At 37.8% G+C, this 24,165-nt stretch overlaps 1 protein-coding gene across 1 annotated transcript in view; it reads left to right on the top strand.

The window, feature by feature from the left end:
• LOC129765525 (uncharacterized) overlaps nucleotides 1–19,092 on the top strand; it is a 78,479-nt gene extending 59,387 nt beyond the window's left edge. Inside the window, exons 3-4 of the mRNA XM_055765927.1 lie at nucleotides 18,402–18,576; nucleotides 19,078–19,092. Of these exons, the coding sequence (XP_055621902.1) occupies nucleotides 18,402–18,576; nucleotides 19,078–19,092 (190 nt within the window). The remainder of the gene's footprint in view (nucleotides 1–18,401; nucleotides 18,577–19,077) is intronic.
• The last annotated feature ends 5,073 nt before the right edge of the window (nucleotides 19,093–24,165 follow it).

The following is a 24,165-nucleotide window of genomic DNA, read 5'->3' as shown; positions in this document are numbered from 1 at the left end:
AGTTTTTAGTACATTATCTGTATGATCAGTATACTTCTCTAAAATAAAACCTTTCAACTTTTTTTATTTTTTTTCTTACCTAATTCTCTTCGGAATATTTTGATGATGTACTGTATTCTATTAGTCAAATCATTTCATCCGGTACCGGTATTGAGGGAATTACACAAATGTACATACACCTTTTTGAATTTGTGTTCATAATGTAGTGTGTTCTCCAAGCCAAGCCATCCAGCCATTTTTTAGCGGCGGCCGAATTGGATTTTTCAAGATAATGGAATACAAAGATTATAATGACAGCAGAGTTGAAGGTTTGTTCCAAATTTCAGATCAATAAATCAAAAGGAACCGGGTGAAATTTTGATTAATGTGGGACATCCCTACAGACATACAAAAATACAGACAAATAGGTCAAGATGAATGAAACCGTTTAAAAAAGTAATTGATTATTTTGTTACAGCGGCCATCTTGAATTTGAGTTTTCCTAAATAGCTGTAATCTTCTGGTCAAGCCCCTTCACTTGATACCCGTTTTGATGGGGTTTGTTTTGAGAAAATATGTAATCCGCCATTTTGTCGTGGCAGCCATTTTGGGTTTGCATTTTTTATAAATAACTGTGTTCTACTAGTCAAGCCCTTTCATTTGATACCCGTATTGATTGGGTTTTGGAAAAAATATATATATCGCCATTCTGTTGTGGCGGCCATTTTGGATTTACATTTCTCTACCTACAAATAACTGTGTTCTACTAGTCAAGTCCTTTTATTTGATACCCATATTGATGTGGTTTTGAGAAAATATATAATCCGTCATTTTGTGGTGGCGGTCATTTTGGATTTGCATTCGTCATGAATAACTGTGTTCTACTAGTCAAGCTCTTTCATTTGATACCCGTATTGATGGGGTTTGGGAAAAACCCATATTGATATGAGGTTTTGAGAAAATATGTAACCGCCATTTTGAAGCGGCCGCCATCTTGGATTTTTCAAATCATGAAATACGCAGTTATATAATGACTGCAGAGATAAAGGTGTGTTCCAACTTTCAGATCAATCGGTCAACAGGAAGGGGTTTAAATTTCTATTACTGTGGTAAAGCGCTACAGACAAACATGTTACAAACATACAAATCACAGGGCAAGCTAAATAAAACCGTTTAAAAACTATATATATCGCCATTCTATTGTGGCGGCCATTTTGGATTTGTCTTCCTCATGTATTACTGTGTTTTACTAGTTAAGTCCTTTTATTTGATACCCATATTGATGGGGTTTTGAGAAACTATATGATCCGCCATTTTGTGGCGGCGACCATTTTAGATTTGCATTTTTCATAAATAACTGTGTTCTACTAATGAAGCCCTTTCATTTGATACCCATATTGATGGGGGTTTGGAGAAGCTCATATTAATGGAGTTTTGAGAAAATATATAATCCGCCATTTTGTAGCGGCCGCCATCTTGGATTTCTTAAATCATGAAATACGCATTTTTAGAACGACTACAGAGATAAAGGTGTGTTCCAAATATCAACCTAGAGCTAAATAAAATCGTTTGAAAAACGATTCACTTTTAACGAAAGCATAAAATTAATCTTTATGTTAATAATGCTCCCGCCACCCACCTCTAGAGAAGTTTGAGCAAGACGAATGAAATTGAAAATATTTGTATTGATATTGAAATGAGTTTTGCAATATACAAAGACCACTTCCTGGGAATCCAGGGATCCGAGCAGAACTCGAAACGACGATTAAGGAGATCTGGGAGAGCATTCGGTTTACAGTGACCAAAAATCTTGCCTCGGCGCTTGCAGCCAGTGCTGGACGCCAAAGGGGGCTATATCAAATACCAGGAGATTGATTGTTGTTATATGTTAACATTTCTGAACTGATTTCACTTTTCTTTTTAAGAAAAACATGAACTGTACACTCAATTTTGCTACGGCTGAATTGAAGATTTTTTGTTTGTTTATTGAACATGAAGTATAAATGTGACCATTTTATTTTTTTATCACTACGTTAAAGTAAAAAGGATCAATTTTACGATCAAATATTTACTTTTAAACCCCAAAAAACTAAAATATAACAAACCAACATAGGTGTGCACTCAATTTTGTGGTTAACTGTAACTGGATGGTTGTAGGACTACATCAAGCGCTGTCAATCTGAACAACTCATCGAATATCCAAGTACACTCGACAAAAAAATTAGAGAAACTGAGAGAAATTTTGAGTGATTTTTGACATGCTGTAACTCCGTGAAAAACCAACGAATATCGATGGGATGCGCATAATTTTGAAGCTACAACTTTCAAGTATTAGAATATTTTACGTAAATATTTTTATCTTGGTTTGTGTAGGTGTAGTGGCAACAATATCGGAAAGAAATGAAAAATCAATTTTTCTTCTTTTTTTCAAGAATATTCTGGACTAACACATTTTTTTGCTATCATACTCAATAGCAAATCTAATTATCCTTTTCAACCGGCTTTATTTTGGTCCCAAGAACGTTCCTGTAGGACCATCTCACACAGAGAAATTTCTGTTTGAATGAAAAATTACCCCTTCGTTTTTGATGATGAATAATTCAATAAACAACCATCGCACCGCAAATCGAAAGGCAGTTTGGCTTTGGCAGTTGCAGAATTCTGTACAAGGATAATTTGTTAGTTTGACGAAAAAAAAATTTTTGAATTTTTTTCTAGAAGATTTTTCAAAATTTGGAGTAAATTAGAGGAGCATTTTAACGCAAATCGTAACCGAAGTACAAAATCCTACGCGGCTCTCAGAACGAACGATTCGTAACGTTCGATTTTATGCGTTCGTAGGTCAAATATTGTAAGGAGTGATGATACTCACACATATACATACGCATTTTCACACATACACGCATTATTCACCCAGAAACTCTTAAAGATGAAAGTTACGAATCCAAACTTTGAAAAATCTTCTAGAAAAAACGGCTGAACGTATCAATATGAAACGTTCACAGATGTTTAGGGAATATAATAGGTTAAAAATTTGCCTGGAAGCATTAGAACTTACTGCGATATTCGCAGAATTACAGTGAATTTTGTAAAGCACCATAAAAATCCTGTTTCGGCACTTTTTTTGAAATCGATGCGAAAAATTACAAAAAAAAATATTTCGTCAAAGTAACAAATCATGCTTGTGCAGGAGTTTTCAAAACAGCCTTTCGATTTGCGGTGCGATGGTTGTTTATTGAATTATTCATCATCAAAAACGAAGGGGTAATTTTTCATTCAAACAGAAATATCTCTGTGTGTGAAGGTCCTACATGAACGTTCTTGGAACCAAATTAAAGCCGGTTGATAAAGTCAATTGGATTTGCTATTGAGTTGGTTAGCAAAAAATTGTTTTAGTCCAGAATATTCTTGAAAAAACAAAGAAAAATCAAATTTTCATTTCTTCCCGATATTGTTGCCCACTACACCTACGCACACCAAGATAAAAATATTTACGTAAAATATTCTAATACTTAAAAGTTGTAGCTTCAAAATGATGCGCATCTCATCGATATGCGTTGATTTTTCATGGAGTTACAGTATGTCAAAAATTACTTTAAATTTCCGACTTCGCACTCTGTTCCTCTAATTTTTTTTATCGAGTGTAGTTTTGTATCTTTTAGCAAAACTACGTCTCCGACGCTCCCAAAAATATAATTCCTAAAGAAATTATCCTCGAATAACGCACTGAATTCTTTATCACGCGCGAAAAAAACGCATAATTTCAAGAAAATCCTATAAAAACCACTAAAAAATAGTTGCGTAAAAAAATCAAACGCACTATGCAGCATTTTTCGCAGAACAGCAACAGAAAATCCAAATTTGATTGTGTGTTTGACAACTACAGCAATCGCCGTGGAATTGAGTTTCACCGACAGCATTCAATCGATTAACACTGTGCTCACTGCTGTAAAATTCCTTCTTGTCATTCGACCTGCAATGTGTTGTACTTTGACGCCACTTCTAACCCGGAAACAATGTACATACTTGCGAAAATTAAATGACCGACTGGGGAGTAATCAATATCCAACAACCCCAAAACTATACATAAATTCACAAAAGCTCTTCTCCGCAAAAAATATAAAAATCAATTTACTTTGCATTATTTCGGATATCACGTTAAAATACATCGCAAAATTACAACATTGTTTTGAAACAATTCTTTAGTGCAAGGTTCGGTAGCCTTGAAAAGCGCCATGGTTTTATTGAATGAATGATTTCTTGTTCTTTCGGGAACAAGCTAGCTATATGTCGACATTTGAGAACGAATTGCCAATGCACGTAGCGCATTGCCTCTTCTAGACACACTGATTGCAACCACAGACTATTCGACATCTGAACCATGACTAATAATGCTGGCGATATTGGTGTGTCAGGGTTAGAAAATGAATGAGCGGTTCGGATGCTTGTTTTATTTGTTTTTAAGAGGCTTTAGAGCGGAGCAGAGGATTTTTTCCGAGTTATCTGGTTGTAGAATCACATAGGGGTAGGGCTTGCGACGCAATGTTTCCGCTTCTTTTGAGGCTTCCATTGTGTCAAGCAAAACCGATGTATTAGCAACATAAGGATACCAAAGGATAGCAGATAGCAAATCGCTGGTATGGTTGTTGGCTTAATTGTCTTATTATTCTTTTTTTTTGATAGACATGATTTCGCAGTAGTATTGAAGCATCCAAATTGTATTCCGTTTTTTGATCGGTATAATTTGGGGAGCACAAATTGTGCCAATCGAATCGTGAGATTTAGCGCGTTAAAATAATGCTTGACAATTTACAGTTGCACATTTATTTGTTTAGACAATATTTTATTCAGTATGATAGATGCGTAAAAATATTTGTAATCCATTAATTTTAACTTTGCGATCTATTGTTAATGGTCGAGTTATAAGTGATCGAAACCATTCATTATTTCCTTTGTTCATGTTTAGATTTTCATTTTACACCCCATAGCTTCCTGCTAGACGTAGTCCTACTTCAAAACGAAGGAGATTAATTTACAAATATATGATTCATGAGTTGTAATTCTTATAAATTTCCCAAAATCATACCAATATCCTGTTACAGAGCCCTTATAGCCAGAGCCTTCTTTTAAACACGTCCTGTTGAGATGTTCACGATCTCATTCAATTTCACTTACCAATCATTCAACCCAATATGATGGATTGTTTTCTAAAATTCATGGTGTTGTCACCTCTTCCGGTCTTCCAGCGTGTTCTTTATCCAGCCCATGACATTAAAATTCTCTTACTGGAACTTCTTATTTAGACTATCCCAATCTTTAGTACGTAAATCTGTTGACATCATTTGCTAATCATGCTTTTGATAGAATGATGATAGAATCTGTGTTCTAAATTTCATACGATGGTGCAATATTGTGATATATTTGTAGTACACATAAAAACTGAAAAAATGAAATGGATTAGGATGGATTTTCTGCAATATTTGGCGGATTAATTCTGAATACAATGTGAATGAATACAAATACAAATACTGCCGAGAACTGTATTGAAGTTTTGGAAAACATAAGTTCCCATAGATACAAGCAAAGTTCTTTTTTAATATGTCCGTGTTCACAAGCACCATTTTCCCCTACTGCAGGTTTATCATTTTAGAAACTTTAAAAGGAAAAGAAAAATAATGTTCTTTTACTTAAGCCTTAGTAATTTTCAACTGATTCATTATAGTTTTTGCGGTTGAGGTTAAATTGGTATATATTCGACGCATACTGTACTGTACTGACGCATATCAATTCTTATACACTGCGTTTCATAACTATAGAACTACTCAATTTTTCTGAGTTTCCAAAGATATGTAAGAAGTCGGTTCAATTTAAGCACAGAGTGTAGAATACAATAACTATCTTCATTTCTAAGACTGATCATTTGAACTTTATTGTTGTGTTCAGGCGCGAAACATTCATTTTCCAAAAACTTTTTCATGTTTTCTTTTAAAAATTGCAACTAATCCTAATTTAGTTTAAAATCAAGATAGCGATACAGTGTATTCGAAAGTTTTAGAACTTATTCAAATATGAACTTTTGTCGAAGACGTCAATTTTTTATCCGTTAATGGTTTTTTTTTCAATTGTGAGGCATTTTTCTATGAGGACTCATGAAAAAATAATGTTTGAGTCGTAACATTTTTATGTGAAAATTCTCGCGTTTGACATGTTCTGGACATGTTTCTAAATAGAAAAATGTAAACAGAGATGTTAAATTAATAGTAAATTTACAAAAAAAAAAAAACAAGAAAAAGTTTTCTTTTTCCATGTAAAAGTGTCTACCTTCCGATATACGGGTATTATAGGAAATTGTAATGGCTATATATATCTAGTTTTTCAGAATTTCATAAACACATATTTTCGAGAAAAATAAATTTTAATTTTCAATTTTTTTTTTTATGAAAACCTGAATTATTTCCTACATTTCATTCTTTGACTAAAATTTCAAGCAGTTTTATCTATATAAATAGAAATGGATCGCCAAATGTGTTGCTAAGCACACAACTCGACGAAGGAATCATCCGTTTTGAGCCGTTTACATTTTGTTGTGTTCGCCTCTATCCATAGATCAATGTAATGGAGAGAAAAATCGCAATTTGTTTCGGAAAACTTTGAGGGAATATCGGAAGATTTAACTCCCATAAGTGCTATCATACAATGACATCGTGATATGCGTTGTTCATTCGATATATGCGTTAACAGAATTGATCTTTACTTGAAAGTTATAATGGATTTTCAGGCGTTCATCTCCACAGAATAAATCTTGTTCAAAGCAATGTATGTCGGTAAGGAAACGGTTACGATGACATCGACCACCCAGTTTGGCAATGTACGGATAGTGGATAATGTACGATGATTACCAATTACCCTATTGAATACCTTTGAGGCTCAAGGAAGACAACTCTATGTTCCTGTCAGAGACGTGTTGGGAATTCGCGACATCTGGTATATGCAGTCGATCTATGTGTTTGTGAAACGGTCTAGTATAAGAATTTAATGCTTTTGTGTTATTCTTTTTCGTTATTAGTTTGTTTGTCTTGTCCTCTCATCTCACTGTCGCCCACACTCGACAGCCAGACGAACAGATGCTATCCCTGGTCATTATGCACAATGCTACAGTGCGTGCGGCAACCCTCGGTAGAGACAACGATACCTCATATCCATATCCCCAACCTGACCAGTCCCACAAAAATGTTTACCCCTCTAACCTCGAATAAACCGCGAGTTATCAATCGATTCCTGCTAAACATAGAATGAAGTTGAATTTGTTTTTATAAAAAAAAAATCTTGAATTAGCTTACGCGATTGAGTCAAATAAATGAATTGGAAAAAAAACTATCTATATAAATAAAAATTGATCGTTAAATGTTTCTAAGCGCAAAACTCGAGGAAGGAATAATCTGACTTGAGTTATCTTTATTTTGATGTCTGTTGTGTTTGTGTTTTTGTTGTTGTCCCTGTCCATAGATCAATGTTACGGCGCATAAAAAAGGAGTTTCTTTTTTTTGGAAAACAAATTCGGAAAATTTTAATTCTATGTGTTCTATAATTACATCGTGATAAGCGTCGTTAGTCCATTTGATATTTGCGTTAAAGAAATCGATCTTTGATCAAAAGATGTTCACTTTGAAAATAATAATTGTGAATGAAAATTAACTTTTCCGTGTCGAATACGTATTCCATGAAACGGACTAATATGTTTGTTTTGTAATTGATTAAATAATTTTGAACGATTATTGTGTTCGATAACGATTTCATATTACAGTCAACTCTCCCTAACTCGATATCCAAGGGAACATCGAGTTAGGGAAAATAGCGAGATACAGAACATCGAGTTAGGGAGAGTTGACTATATAATGGCATTCTATAGAAAAATGGATAAGGATCAGGACCACGTGTTTTGAACATTCAAATATCAAGTAATAATTTTCATTCCATTTTTAACAATTCAAAATTGCCTTCGGGCTTTCCAATCTGATAAAGTTGATTGCCTCGCACCATTGCAATGGTCCAGGAGATGCTTTTAAGTGGAAATTAGCATTTAGAGCTTGACAGTTATTCTCTGGACAAAAAACTGTCTCAGACAAAGTTGTTACTCATGATAGAGTGCTCGTTTTTATGTTGTCAAAAATAGGGTGAACAAAATTGTCGATGAAATAAAAAAAATCTAACTTTCTTATCTTTATAGATAGAGGTAAACATAGTTCGACAATGTTGTAGCTTCAATTATTTGAAACATCTTTGCAGAACAAAGTTTTTCTCTATCTCTTGAAATAACCGATATAACGCCTTTTGTCTAAGTTACGTTAGGGTCACCATGAAAAAAAACTGTTTTTTTTTTGCTCTAACTTTTATATTTCAAATTTTACATGCAAACTGTCTTCGAACGACTTTTAGAGCTTACTAATACAAACATTTTTCGATGCAGAACTTGTCAATATCTCAACTTTACTTAAAATGAAAAAAGACGGGTGGGTAATGTCGGGGACATAACCGGAGTGACGTAGGACTATACAAAGGAGACAGCTTTTGTTAGATATGTATTTTAAATATATTGTTTTATTTTCTTCTCCTACGTTAATACCTACCTATCTACCTGAAAAATAGATTAGTTTACTGTTTTCTCTTTATGAATATGTTGATGGTTCTGAAAAGAACCTTTGGTGTTGTGTTTTTGTTATCACTCGATATTCCCATCTTGTTCGGTTAAACCTTCCTGTTTAGCTATTGCGTTTGCCACTCGCCACAGCTTTCACAGTTGGAAAATTTCTTCCCATCCAGCTTGTGACATGTTGTTCAGTAAATTACATTTAATGCGACGTGCCGGAGAAACACTTTGCCACTCACTGAAACTAATTGTTGCCTTGATGAGCGCCGAACCGAAGCTGCTCTGTTCTTGATGCGGGTTTTCTGATTGTCGTGAGCAGCTTTGCAAGCCAACTCGAGCACTCCGACGGATGAAACTCTATAATCGCTGTTAGGTATACTGGTGCTCCGGCACCAATCCGTTCGGCCTAGTTACCCTTGCGGAGCAATCAGTGAATGCGACCAACAAGGAACTGGAGACCTGCACGGTTCGAGTGAGACTTTGCCTTTCCCTTAACTTGTCCTCCTTTGTTACGTCCACGATGTCGATGCCGTACAACCACACGGGTTTACGGTTTGAAAGAAAATAAGATATTTTTTTGGGGCCCGCGTGTTTTATACTCTAGCGGTACACACTCACAGGATAGAGACAAATCGGCAGACTCAGCCAGAGGGGCGAGTCCAACGAGACGAATGAATCAGCGTTAAAAGGGAGCGATGGCAAAAAAATACATTCATTACGATTTGTTCGCTCGTTGGATTCACATGCAGGCTAAAAAGGGTCCTTTTCAGGATCACAAAATTATCTTCAATCTAAAGAGTTTATTATTTTGTTATCACTCGATATCCCCATCTTGTTCGGCTAAACCTTTCTGTTTAGCGATTGCATTTGCTACTCGTTACAGCTTTCACAGTTGGAAAATTTCTTCCCATCCAGCTTGTGACATATTTTACAGTAAATTACATTCAATGGCACGTCGCATTACCACCAGTCAGTATCGGATTGGAGGTAATTTTAACCTGTAATTGAACATTTGCGATGACAGTGGTACAGTGTCGACTTTCAAAGTGGGGTCATAATTTGGATCTCTATGTTTACAAAAATGTCCAACTAAATAAGTCGCATTACATGTCCATCCAATTAGCTAAATGTCGAACTAATTGTAAATTACTGTACTTTCAATCTGGAAACAATTTAAGAATTGGTGAAAATTGAATAATCAGAAAAGTCCCCAACTATCAATAAGCTCAGAACAACTGCCAAATTCACATACTCATCAGAATCCTGGCAAACAAATTATGAAAAAATCAATTTGTGTTTTATTATTATTTTGGATAATGTTTTAGAAAGCATTGAACTGTATTTCCTAAACTCTTTTTTGGAAGGTTTAATGGCCCTGAAAAGCGCCTTGTTTTATGGAATGGTTCCAATTCAGAAAACTTAGTACTCGTGGTTTTGAAAAAAAACCATTTCGAACGCCCTCGATGCCGCCTTGTTCTGGATTTGCCACCAAAGCAGTTTGTATAAAGAACAAACTTTTTTCTTCTGCTACCTGAAGCCGTTTTGCGATTGCGTTTGCCACTCGCCACTCGCTGCAACTGCCTGTTGTCTTGATGTCCACCGAACCGAATGTGTTCTGTTCCTAATGCGGGTTTTCTTATCGTCACGAGCAGCTTTGCTAACTCGATCACTTCGGCGGCCGAAACTATATAACGCCGGCTAGGTGGACTGGTGCACTGGTACTAACGCGCTCGGCCTAGCTACTCTTGCGGGGAACTTCAGATCAACACGGTTCGAGCGCGATTTTGCCTTTCCCTTCACTTTTCCTCCTTTACCATGTCCAGACATGGCTGCTTTGGTTGGTTTGTTGATGTGTTGTGATGCGAAACGATGTGGTGTACGGTTTGAATGAGAATGGTCGTAACGGCAGCGGAGCGGGGATTTTTAAGCTGAGTGGCTGGCTTGAGAATTACGCATGTGTGAGACTGCGACCAATGTTTCGTTCATTTTTTTCTTTTTCCTTTCCAATCGTGCTTCATTCTATTTCGCTGCTGCTCTAGTTGCCCGTTTTGGTCGGTACGATTTGAGGAGCACAAATTGGACCAATCAAAAATGGGCACATAGTGCATTTTGACAATGCTTGATATTTCACAATTATTCAATTATTTATCTCAAGAAAAATGAAATGTTATTCGTTATGATAGATGCGTAGATATGTTTCCTATCAATTGATGCAAAAACCTTTGCGATCTATTGAGAAATGCTCGAGTTATAAGCGTTCCAAATCTTGCATTTTTTCCTACTTGTTCAGTGCCTAGATTTCCATTTCACCCCCTATATCTTCCGGTTAGACGTAGTCCTACGTCAAAAGGTCAATTAGGATACAATTGGTGAATAGGGATTGCACATACAAAAAAAGTACACGTAGTAAGAAAAAGTAAAAATTTGAAGTATTCACACACAAAAGCAATTTTGGGTGGGACGAAGTTTGATGGGTCTGCTGGGTAGTGTGTATCTCGTTCTACGCAGAGGATACTGCACGTTTAGGCTCTACAAATCACTGCTTGTAAGCTGCATCTACTATTCGTACGATCACTCCTCATAAGGTGTTGTAAGGGTTTTGATCTGGTAAACAAGCAGGACAGTCCGGGATTTGAAGCCCCTGTTCATTAACCCTTTCAGGCCCATTAGATGTCCAAGACTAAATATGCCAATACAACACCATATTTTAGCTATTTTGGGTGTAAAGTAAGAGAATATCACCAGAAAAACATAGCACGTTTTAAAGGTTTCCTCTAATTTCATGGGAAATATTTTAAAAGTAAATAAATGAAGGGTTAGGTTTATTATATCGGTATTTTATTTATTGCTTTGTAATACAAAAAAAAACATAATAAAAATTATCAGAAAAGTAAAATAAATAGTTAGTTATGGTATTCTACGAAAATCGTTTACTTGTGAAGCACAAGTGGATATTGCACATAACACATTTAACATTTGTTTTTTTGTTAAGACAGACCGGACTATGTTTGAAAGTTTATTTTTGGTTCAGAAACACATTTGCAGCCTTGGACATACGTTTTATTTTGACATTCAGTAAAAAAACGGTTCGATAGCAATTGAACAATCGATAACGATTTTTGTAGAAGTGATAAATGGATGCTTCAATTACGAAATCGATTAACTCCATAAAACAAGATATAGAGAAAAATGATAAAATATTATGTATTTTATTATTATTTAATAGTCAATGGCTAAAAAGATTTTGTTATTTAGTGGTATTAATACTTATTATTAAAGGAATTTGTTTTGAATATATACAGTTAGAGACTAATCAAGTACTTTGATACTAAAATTAATAATATTCAAAAAATGGAATTAATCGATTTGGCAAGTGAAGCATCTAAATACAGGGTGGGCCATTTAAAGTGGAAGCATCTGGCAACCCCATAACTTTTGACAGAGATGTCAGATTAACAAATGTCATACCGCGTTGGAAGCGTCATTTCAGTACAATTTTAACCATGGAACAATACACACGAAAACAACGCGCTGAAATTGTTCAGCTGTACATTCAAAATAACTTCTCAATTGTGTTAACTAAACGTGCGTGGAAACATAAAAATAAAGTTAAAACATCGCCTGGAGACAACACTATACGTCGATTATATGCCAAATTTATATCGTCTGGTAGTGTTGGTAATGCCAGTCATCTGTCCAGACAACGACCAAGACGTTTCGACGAGAATATTGATGCCGTTCGAGTCAGTGTTACAGAGACTCCATCGACATCAGGTCGCCATCGTTCGCAAGAGTTAGGTATCTTTTTATTGCCATTTGTTCGTGAAAATGAATTGGACAATTACTGGTCCCAACAGGACGGCGCTACATGCCATACAGCGGCTGCCACGACCAAATTATTGCGCGAAATGTTCCCCGGAAGATTAATATCGAAAAACGGCGATTATGACTGGCCACCGAGATCACCTGATTTGGCGCCTCCTGACTTTTTTTTTATGGGGATATTTAAAATCCAAGGTATACACTGGTAAACCAAGGACCCTGGCTGCGCTGAAAGACAATATCCGACAAGAAATTGTTGCCATATCGGCCGAAACATTGGGCAAAGTGATGGAAAATGCCGAAAAAAGGGCACATTTTGCGGTCAAGGCCAGAGGCGGTCATTTACGAGATATCATAATCAAAAAGTAGTTAGAACAAATCTCCTTGGACCAAAATAAATGAATTTCAAAAAAAAAATTTAAAATTCCACTTCTTTACTTTGCTATTGCAAAAACAAATCCTTCCACTTTAAATGGCCCACCCTGTATTTCCCTTTGTCGTGAAAAGGGTTAACGTGGGAAACGATCTTGGAGTTTTTCAGGTCATCAACTATCGCCCAAAGAAAACTATCAATACTCGGATTGCCGAGCAAACAGAAACATTGTCTTTTTTACTGGCGATTTTTATGCTCGTGTTCGTTCGGTTCGGGAGACGGCTCCGATAGTATGAACTCCATACAGGTATACCTGGGTCTGTTACGGCCCTGATCAATGAGTAAACACAGGCCGCAAAATGCGCAATGAGTTAGTAATCGAATCAATGGCAACTAAAAATCATTTTGAAAAATTTGAAAAACATCTTGAATTTGTTGTAATAAAAAATATATTGCATTGTGAGAACTATTAGTTTTGGATAGTGTAAAGGTAGGCTGTTGTCATAGAAGAAAAGGGGAAAATAGAACATTTATTTTCTTTGAGTTCGTTACCGTTGCTCTGTACTGAGAAGACAGGAAGATTGGGGGAAAATATAAGAAAAAAGAAAAAAAACAAATTTGTAAGAGATAGAAAATAATGTATTTGTTCCAATAGTAACTTATGTATATTATAGTTTTGATTGTGACGTAGATATCATACTACATCGAGTGGTTTTTTATTTAATATGATGCCCCGAACACCCCCAACAGGATCAATATGTTCGAGTCCATACAAAATTTGCACTGAGCATTATTCAGTGGACTAACTTCAATTGTCTACCACCGGACACAGATCGCTACATTTTGCTAGGAATATCAATGCAATTTTGTTAAATGCACTAATCAGCAGGAGCTGACTAATATGTTCAACGTGAAATGTACTTCTCATTAAATGATTACATTCGCAATGCAACACGCAAATTGTAGTACACAAACCGAACCAAAGGAGCGGTTTCGTCCAATTATGAGGTCGGATAAAAGAATCCCGCTCCCGAACAAGAGCACAAGTTGTGTTTCCTTCCCGCGCGGTGCAGGATATAGAATTAAAATTTATAATTACACTCCTGTGGGCCGGCAGAAGACGTCCGAAATAAGATCTGCTTTCCCTCCTCAAACCGACCAAACCGACCGAGTCTTCCGCTGTGAAGTTTGTGCCGCTTGCAAGATGTTGCCTCTTTTGTTGTTTTGGTCGTTTGTGGCACCAAACCTAACCTGAGCGCAAAAGTTTCCCATTCAGCCTGACAAACCATCAATTAAATCGGCTAGCCACTATTCATTGAGCCACTCGCCAAAACTTGTGAAACAGCAGCCGGGGGGAGGGGGTGCGCAGGACAAGGGTCAGTTCGGTCAGTAGTAGGTAGTGCCGTTTGACGTGTTCCTCGTCAGAAGAAGATGGCACACTTTGAGAGCCAGCAAAGAAAGTCAGAAAGAAGGAGGAAGGTGTTCCTGGTAATTGGATAGCCATTAGCCGTAAAGTTAAACAAACACAATGCGAAAGCCAGCGCACAGAAATTGTGTTGTTCTTTTTGCGTTTGCTGCGACCAGTATCGGGTAGGGTGACCCTCGCCGACTTCCGCTTGATTGGCGGGATTCTGTGGTGGTGACCACCCCAGGAGGAATTTAAATGAGTACTGCATTGCATTGTTGCACTTCATTCATCGTCCTTTCCGCGCTGCGCGCTGAAACAAACTCTGGAAGGAAGGGCTAGATGAACATCACACGGTCAGCGATAATCCCCTCGTCATAACAACGGAGCGGAGAAGAGTCACTCGGAATCAGTGCTAAAGTTAGGCACGGTATGGAAAAAGGGCAGCGAAAATAATGGGAGGGCTCATTGGGTGATGATGGACCCTAACTGATGGTGCTACTGCTCGCATACAATAGGTATGCAAAAAAAAAAGTTGAGTTGACGATGACAGCGCAATGGAACAATTAAAATTAGGCGTATCGGAAGCAACAGATCTAGACAAATAAACACTCATTGGACGACGTTTTCTGTGGATTCGAACCTTTCCCGACCGATAATTACCACAATTGAATCATAGTCATAACCGGTCGTTACTCTAAGCAGTAGTCGCGTAGACAGATAAGATCTAGGAAAAAAAATCTTTAACCATCCCATCTTGTTAAACCACTCCGAAGGACTGGAAAGGACAGTTCAGATTTTTGAATCCCCTCCTTTGGGTCGATTTTTTTAAGAAGCAAAGTCACTTCTGCTCTGCCGTCGCTTTATGCTGTATAATTATTCATCACGAGAAGTGAGGTAAGTAATTTGTTTTTGTTTAGCTCTCCTCCGGTTTTCCGTCTTCGTCCTCCTGACTCGCTCTATTATCCCTCCAGTTTGGTTTTTGTGGTTTTCCTCCCTTCCTTCTGGCCGTCTAAGTGTTCTTTATTCCCTTATTTCGGCCTGTTGTTTTTTTTTGTGGACTCTCCAGGGGAAATGACTTGTAATTATCAAGAAGTTAAAACCAACCTCCGCAAGTCGCCGTTAAACCGCTGGAACAAGATGACCGAAATTAGACCTACTAATAATAATGTAGAATATAGCCGAGGGAAAGTCGGTCGAGGCCGGAGATTCGCTCGTTAGAGATGGTCCAGTGAGCGGTTAATGTGAGTAATGCAGTGACAATCGGGGAGTGACGATTAACGGCTGCACAATTTCCGGTGGTATGTACAAATTGTCATTAGAAATGTTTTGAACTGTTTTCCCCCCTAAAAGGGCTCTGAACCCTGTTGTCTACTTTTTAGTGTGGGTCATAAACTAGTCCCAATCGTGTTTCCGATATTCAAACACAACCCAAACAAAATAAAGCAATAAACCCTGGTTCGAGGTTCAACTCGTAGCCAACCGAGTGATTCAACAGTTGCCTCGGACTTTCCCCGTCCCCTTGCTGCCCAAAGCTCGCCGTAATTATTCCACTTAATTCGCGTGTAATAACCACACCTTTTCCTGGAGCTCCAACTGGACTCGACTGGAAGTTCAGCACTGGCGGGTGATTATGTTGCTCGACTTGGCGAACGGCAGTCCAAATCCGTCCGTAATTAATTTATCCATGTTTCATGCTTTCTTTCCACTCTCGCAGGAAATCTTTTCTTCCCGTTCTCTAGCTTCCAACCATTCGGTAGGAGATAACTTTTGCGGGCTGACTTCATCAACAGCTCTATGGCTCGTCGGAGTGACGTCGGGTGTGGAAGGTTAGTATTTAACAAATCACTTATCACCTCTTCCACTGCTTACCTTATTTTTCTCATTGCCTGGCATTTGGCTCATTTCGAATCATCGTGCTTTTGGGGGCACACGGACTGGGAGCTAATTTATCATGAAATTAGTAAATTATCACCAAGGTGCGAAAGAGGACCTGATTTCTGCATATCATTCACGGCTTGGTGGCCCGCTTATCTCGTTCTCTCCCAGCACGAACCCCTTTTTACTCTGTTGCTGAACATTTGTGGTCAAAACAAGACGAAATTTGTCGCTGGCTCCAGCCGCCATCCGTCCGCTGTTTGCTCGCACCACAATCCGTCGCGACCCAGGCAGGATGGGGCCAAAACACAAACACAAATAATAACACACGAAGCAGCAAATCAGACAAATTGAGAGGAATCTCCGAGGAACCAATTCGATAATCTTGTACCGAAGTGTTAAGTTATTTGACTTTTCCATTTGTAGCTCGTATATTTCGCGCGAGTCTCGAGATGCGCGTCTTGGCCGCATGTGTCTGCTGGAGTTCGTTGGGCGTTGGCTGTTTAAAAATTTATGAGAATTCCAAAAAACAGGATCAATATTTGGCACTCCTGTCTTCTCGTCTCTCCAGCTTGTATGGTGTGGCATGCTGTTTATTTTCCCAGAGCTGCTGTAAGTAGTACCGGGTGGTGTTGTTTCACCCAACGAGTACCAATGCTACCGTGGGAGAACATTGTTTGCCGTTAAATTTGGAAGCTCTTTATTTTTTTTTAAAGCTAGCCAAGCTCTCGAAGAAAGCAGTAGCAGTTGAAGGAAGATATGTTTGTTGCATTTCACAGTCGCTTCTAATATCTAAATGATTGACATTACTGAAGTGTTCATTCGTAAGGTCTTGTGAAGACATTGCTTAGCCAGGTTGGGCAATGGACTACTAATGCCTGTCCACGTAAATTTCGGACACTAAGATGATGCCAGTAAAACAAAAATTCACGCAATACAACAAAACAGATTGTTTATTTCAGTAAAATAGACTTATATTTAAAACAAGGAAAACTTACTTAGATGTTAATTACGTTGTCTGTAAAATTCTCGTACTTTCTTGGGAACATCTAACATTAGGTTCCGTACAGTATCCTCAGATATGCTGGCGGCGCTTCTCCATCTTCTCTTGAAATTATCAAACAAGTTTTCGCTTAATTAGAGCCCAGTACTTTTCCACTGGGCGAAGTTCTGGACAGGATTTGCTGTTTTTGGCACATATTTGACCTCATGTGCATTATATCATTCCAGGATGGATTTTGCATAGTGACAAGAGGCCAAATCTGGCCAAAACAACGCTGGAGAGTCGTGGCTTCTTATGAATGGTAGCAACTGCTTCTTGGTCCGGAAACACTCGGCTACGGCATTCCTTCGCATTGCAGTATAAAAAACGAGACCCGGAAGCTGTTTGAAGTCTTCGAGAACATAAGATTCATCGTCCATTATGGTGCATGAACATTTTTGCAAAAACTGGGTATAGAGCACCTTAGCACGGCTTTTTGCAGTGAAATTTTGTTTATCATCACGATTGGGCATCTTTTTCACTTTGTACTTTGTACTTCAGTCCATGCCTCTGCTTCACTTTTTGTACCTATGATTTTGATTTTCCAACCTTTCGAGCCACATTTCTAACTGAAAGGTTGGGATGTTTCTCAATAATGGCAACCACCTTTCGGTCAATCTGTCGGGAGCATACTTTTCGATTTGTTACTGTTTCTTGTTTGATTATCTTGTGTAAGATAAAAACTCATTGTCAACGCCAGGGCCCGAAATATTCGGATATGGAAAATGAACATCGACTCTCAGTAGCTTCGCTTCGACTAGGACTAACATTTACATTAAAAAAATGGACAAAAATTGCTGATTTTTCATGGGTTTACCTTCACACGCACTGATGAAACTACCCATGCAGCATCAATCATAGTAACCCATGAGTCAGCAGAGAAAAAATGACAGCTCTATCAGTCGTAGTCTAACCGTGATGGCGAAAACAGTGAAGCTACTCCGTTCAGAAGTGTGCGCGTTCAAAGAACGGTACCCCACCGCGTCGAAAACGAACATCGTGCTGCACTTTGTGAACGCCGGATAGCCCCTTCCGGCATCTATAACATCTTGGCACTATTGGACACAAATCAGAGCATCGAAAGAAAGCCCGGTTCCGGACGGCCGACGACCCTGAGCGACAAGAACCGCCAAAGGATGCTGTAGAGGAAGATCGAGGGAAAAGTGGCTACATCGCTGCGTGCGCTTGACCGGGAGGTCGGTGCAACTGGCCGAACAGTGAAAAAGTACCTGGCAAACATGGACATACATGTCAGGAAGCGGAAGTCCCATCCGCTGGCCTCGGAGCTGCAGGCAATAACGCAGCGGCAGCAGGTGAATAAGATGGCCAAGTCGATTTTCTCGGCGAATCGCGACGTGGCGGTGGTGATGGACAACGAGACTTATCTCACCCTGGATGGCAACGACCGGCAGGGCTCCCCCACGAAAGAAGTGAGCTTCAAAGTAAAATTTATTTCACACACCAAATTCCCCACGAAGGTGCTGCTGTGGCTGACAATCAGCGAGAAGAGGATGTCAAAGCCGCTCGTCTTTAGCTCCGGACTGGGCGTGAACGGGGAAATTTATATTACAAAGTTGCGTCGTTCATCAAGAAATACCATAATGACGAAGACGCGGCCGGATCTGGCGTTGGTCCACTGCTCGAAGCGAACGTTATAGGTGGTGGAGCGACTGAACATAGATGTGATACCCAAGTCGGCGAACCCGCCCAACGTCCCCCAGCTGCGTTATCACCTTCAAAAAAAAGTCTATTTTTTAATGCAAACGTTACTTCGACATTCGCCGTCAACATGTTTTGGATTGACTAGAAATGAATTGACAAGCGTTAAGAGCGAGATATACTGCTGAACTATTCCAACAAATGGTTATTCTAATTGATATGACAAATGAATACAAATCTACCTCTTCATTCTACCTGATTTCAATCCACAGTACTACTCCACCTGACACGAATCTCGTCAACCGCGTACACAATTTTATGTTAACGTCCATATAAAGTGAAAGGAAAACTTTCTGATGCAAAATAGTAGTTACACCATTAATGGACAGCTCCATTGGTTACCTACCGTGTCGCCTACCAAAGTCGCCCCATGTTGCAAAATCAACAACTGAGAAAAAATGCAATCAAAGTTTTCTACCATATTTGTCTAGCTAGGCTGACCAAACGTACCGTTTTGAACGGGACAGTACCGTATTTAAGACCATTTTTGATTGTCCAATCAAATTGTACCGTATTTTGAGTATGAAGAAAACTCTATTTATTCCTTTATTATTATTTTCAATGAATCTTCAACATGATCATGATAAAATTTCCAAAAATCATAATTCACTTCACACTCTCTCTTAATCGTCTAAATCAGGGATTCTCAAACTGTTTTGGGCAAGAGACCCCTTTTCCCGGAAAAAAATGGTACCATCCATAACTAAATTTCTTGAAGAAATCTATCTTTATCTTATTCATACAAATGCTAACCAATTCAAAAACATTGCGTAACCAATCGCAATGTTTTTGAATGTGAGTGAACTTGACATCATTCTATATCAATAAACACTAGAATAAGATTATACTTGTGATATAACCGCAAGGTAGACGTAGGGTTGGCACTATTGCTTGCATCAAACAAGGCGGTTTCTTTGACATTGTGAAATATTCTATACCCCAACTCGTGATGGTACATTCTGTATTGTCGGCATTATTTATCGTCAATGATACAGTTTGCAGTCTCAATAAAATAGCCGCGTTGTTCAAAATTATTACGGATACGTTGTTTTTGCTAGAGGTTTTGTTGAGACCAATAGTAAAACAGAAACGGGTTTGGTCTAGGGGCACAGTGTTTTAGTTATCAGTAAGGAAATTCTCCAACAGAATCATAACTGAGTGGATTTCCATTCTGTTCTGTCCTTAATTTTTTGCTCGAAAATCGAAAATATTTAGTTTTTAGAATAAAGTGATTATCAAACCACTTCATTTAGCTGGAAAAGAATGATTAACACATAGAAGAGGAATCGATTCCTCCTCGGAAATACTCAGCGTGAATAATTCCCCCTTCTCCGTCAGTTAGAATCATCGATCGATTGCGTGAAATATTCTATACACCTAATCAAGCATTTCATTTTCTCCGCTATCAAATCTATAGCCAATAGCACCATTTGTACGTAATCTGTATTGAATTATCAATGATACTTCGTTTTTTGCTGCGTCTCCTTTCAGTCCGGTGGTAGAAAGGAATGGGATTGGGACAGAAGAGCATAGTGTTTAGGCGAGTGAGCGCGACCATTCTCCTGTCACTTCGCAACTAAATGGAATTCAGAGCGGGCGCCAGCTTTTATACAGATTTGTATGATTTCAATAGCCTGTTTGCGAAGCAAATTTTAAGCTATCGTAATATGTTTTCGGGTCAATAATTAACAATCAAATAACATTTTTTCTTTCGAATGAAGTGCTTATGATACCACTCCGTTCAGCCGGCAAAAAGGTATTAGCTAGGGATGAAACGGACATCCGGTTCATTCCTAGTTTCAATTCAGTTAACTCAACATATTTGTTGTGTGAGTAAAGAATTTGAACAAACGCCATGTAATATAAAGGCTCCTTGTTTTCTGATGGGTGTGTTAGGAAACATACTTCGATAGAAACAAAAATTCCCATAACTTACATGTATTTGTAATGCCAATTTTCCCGAGCACCTAGGTCTGATGGCTGTGTTAGGGAACATGCTTCGATGGAAACTATAATACTCAAAACATATCAAAATAGCTCATTAACATCATTCATAAATAGGGGGTCTTCGTAGCCTAATTGATTGTGTATCCGCTACTAAGCGAACGATCATGAGCCCAGGGTCCTCAATTGACCTTCTTTGTGTGTTATTCTAGCTACTACGTCCACACAACAATCATGTGTCGGTAATCCGCTCACATTGCGGTCTGTTGCATCGGTAATTGGTACTGGTCATAACACTACAATGGAGGCCTCATATCAATAGTCCAGCTGTTTATGGTCCAACTGTGAACATTCGAACAATAGGAATATTCCTACGCCTAAATGGCTACTGTGTAATACACAAAAAAATTATCGTGAGATAAAAACGTACACGAATAAATTCGACTCTGTTACAGCTGAATAGCTAAATAGGCTAAATAAACAGATTGGACAAAAATAACATACATTATTCAAAACAAGGTTTGTTTCCTGGAATGCATGAAGTTTTTCCAAACTTAAATCAATATTTATCAATATTTTATTTATTTATCAACAACATCGCTTTTGTTATTAAATATTTCAATAACTTTTAATAGCAGTACTTTGAATTACCCAGTGATAAATTTTGATGTTAAAAATAATTCCATAATATATATACACAGCCATGCCATGCCAAACCGATGTAATAACTTTGTCTAAGACAGTTTTTGTCTAGAGAATAACTGTCGAGCTCTAAATGCAAATTTTCACTTAAATGCATCTCCTGGACCATTGTGCATTGGAAGCTCTATAAAAACAATATACCTATGTATTGTGCATTGTGAATAAGCTAACTATAGTCTCACGTCTGAAACCATATCCCGTAATCAGGACTTTCATATGAAATTTGCATTTTTGCATTGCATGGTCTGCAATTGTGAAGCGGAATTGCGGAATTGGTGCCATAGTGACTCGGAATGCTGCAGGTATGAAGAGTAGTGGAATAATATGACCGTTGAGGATGACCAACAGAGAGTCCAAACTTTGATGGAGGGTGTTACGGCCCAGTCCGAACAGATAAAGAAAACACACAATTTATTTATACAAAGCACTTTATTGTAATCCAAAAAAAAAAATCTACAAACACTTAACACTAATCACACTATAAAGTCGCCAAAAACTCCTCGGCGAAGAGCCTGAAACCGCACCTGCAAACGAGAACGGTTAGCGTAGCTATACATTAAAATAGTTATTTTCACTTACCTCAACAACAGGAACTATTACCTGATCAGAACACTAATTATTTGTGTACACACAAGCGGCGGTTCACAAAACACAAAACAACATCATGACAAAACAAACTATAAACAATCACAATACAGAAACAATAACAAGAGAATTGTCACAAGGCAGGAATGGATGGAAACAAACCCGCTATACAAAGCGCAATTGTTTTATAGCGAATGTTCCAGACGCAACAAACGCTATTCAAATGACTATGAGCCAATTGTATGAATAGCGCACGAAATGTTCAGAACAGTTGTCAGTCGCAATAAACTCGTCGATCAATATACATCAAGTGTCTTGATTATATTCGATCACATCTCCTCTCTTATCAATCATCGGGTAGCCAGTCTACTCTTCTTCGGAACTCTGCTCAGATACCTCTCTGGGCGGAGACATCATTGGCGCTGTAGACAGGATTCTCTACTTTAATACTCTACTTGGGAACTCTGCTCTAAAAATTCATCAATACGGTGAAGAAATATTTTTTAAAATATTTTTTATGAATAAATTACATGTACTTTGATATAAAATTTTTTTTGTACCGTTTTGTGCTTGTGTTTCAGGCAACCAATTTTTGTCCAGCAGAGTTACGGGGCAGTTTCATATTTAAGCAGAGTATTCTCCGTCATAGAAACCTGAAAACGCTTCCAATACTTTTTTGATGTTGTTAGAGTGGGAATGTTTTTATTAAACGGTTTTATTTAGCTTGCCCTGTAATCTGTTTGTATGTTTGTATGTTCGTAACATGTTTGTCTGTAGCGCTGACCCACATTAATAGAAATTTGACCCCCTTTCTGTTGACCTATTGATCTGAAATTTGGAACACACCTTTATCTCTGTAGTCATTATAAAGCTGTGTATTTCATGATCTTGAAAATCCAAGATGGCTGCCACTACAAAATGGCGTACTACATATTTTCTCAAAACCCGATTAATATGGGTATCAAATGAAAGGGCTTGAATAGCAGGTTACAGTAGATCATGCAAAAACCAAATCCAAGACGGCCGCAATCACAAAATAGCAAATCACTTTATTGAACGGTTTTATTTAGCTTGAACTATTTGTATGTATGTTTGTATGTCTCTAGGGTTATCCCATATTAATATAAATTTGACCAATAGGAACTGACCGAATTTATAAAAACATCTTTATCTCTGCTGTCATTTTGAAACTGCTTATCTTGAAAAATCCAACTTGCCCGCCGCTGCAAAATAGCTGATTCCATATCATCTCAGAAAAAGGTTGATTGAGATATGTGTATCAAACGAATGAACTTGACTTGGAGAACACACTATGTATTTTCTGCAATCCACTCAATATCGGAATCAAATGAAATTTTTTAACTGATAGAATACAGTACAATGGTTTTGCTGCAGAGAAATATTCTAATGAAACAGACAATGTACTAAAAACTAGAAAATAAAATATGTAAAAAAAACTTTTTAAGTTAAACGGTTTAATTGTGATTAAACATAATAATGTACTAAAAGCTAGAAAATAATTAGGCAAGTAGCAGTTAGCAGTTATCACACGTCTCCTTCATTAGTCTAGGGCAGGGGTTTTCAGATTTTTTTTTATGGTAGAGCACTTTTTATAGCAAAAATATTTCACGGAGCACTTAAGTATTTTAATCAATAAAACAAATCCTATTTAATTGACGTTACCCAACTGGTAACAACTCTATTTCGGTGGCGTGTCGCAGTTACACGATATCTGACTCGAAACAAACATGATAATTCACTAAATGCTCAGTGAAATCAATTTGAAGAATGTTTTTTTTTTAAGGTGGGTTTTCAAGCGGAGCATTTGCTATAACTTCGCGGAGCACAAATTTCCCGCGGAGCACCATTTGAAAACCTCTGGTCTAGGGCATTGATAAGACTAAAATAAAATCGTGGGGCACGTTGGATTTCCATTATCCACAATTAGCGACTTCATGATATGTCCCACGATTTTATTTTAGTCTTATCAATGCCCCAGACTAATGAAGGAGACGTGTGATAACTGCTAACTGCTACTTGCCTAATTATTTTCTAGCTTTCAGTACATT

Source organism: Toxorhynchites rutilus, chromosome 2, assembly GCF_029784135.1.
Source record: "Toxorhynchites rutilus septentrionalis strain SRP chromosome 2, ASM2978413v1, whole genome shotgun sequence".
Taxonomy (NCBI): Eukaryota; Metazoa; Arthropoda; class Insecta; order Diptera; family Culicidae; genus Toxorhynchites; species Toxorhynchites rutilus.
The sequence above is the reverse complement of the archived record's forward strand: the minus strand, read 5'-3'. Positions and strand labels throughout refer to the sequence as shown.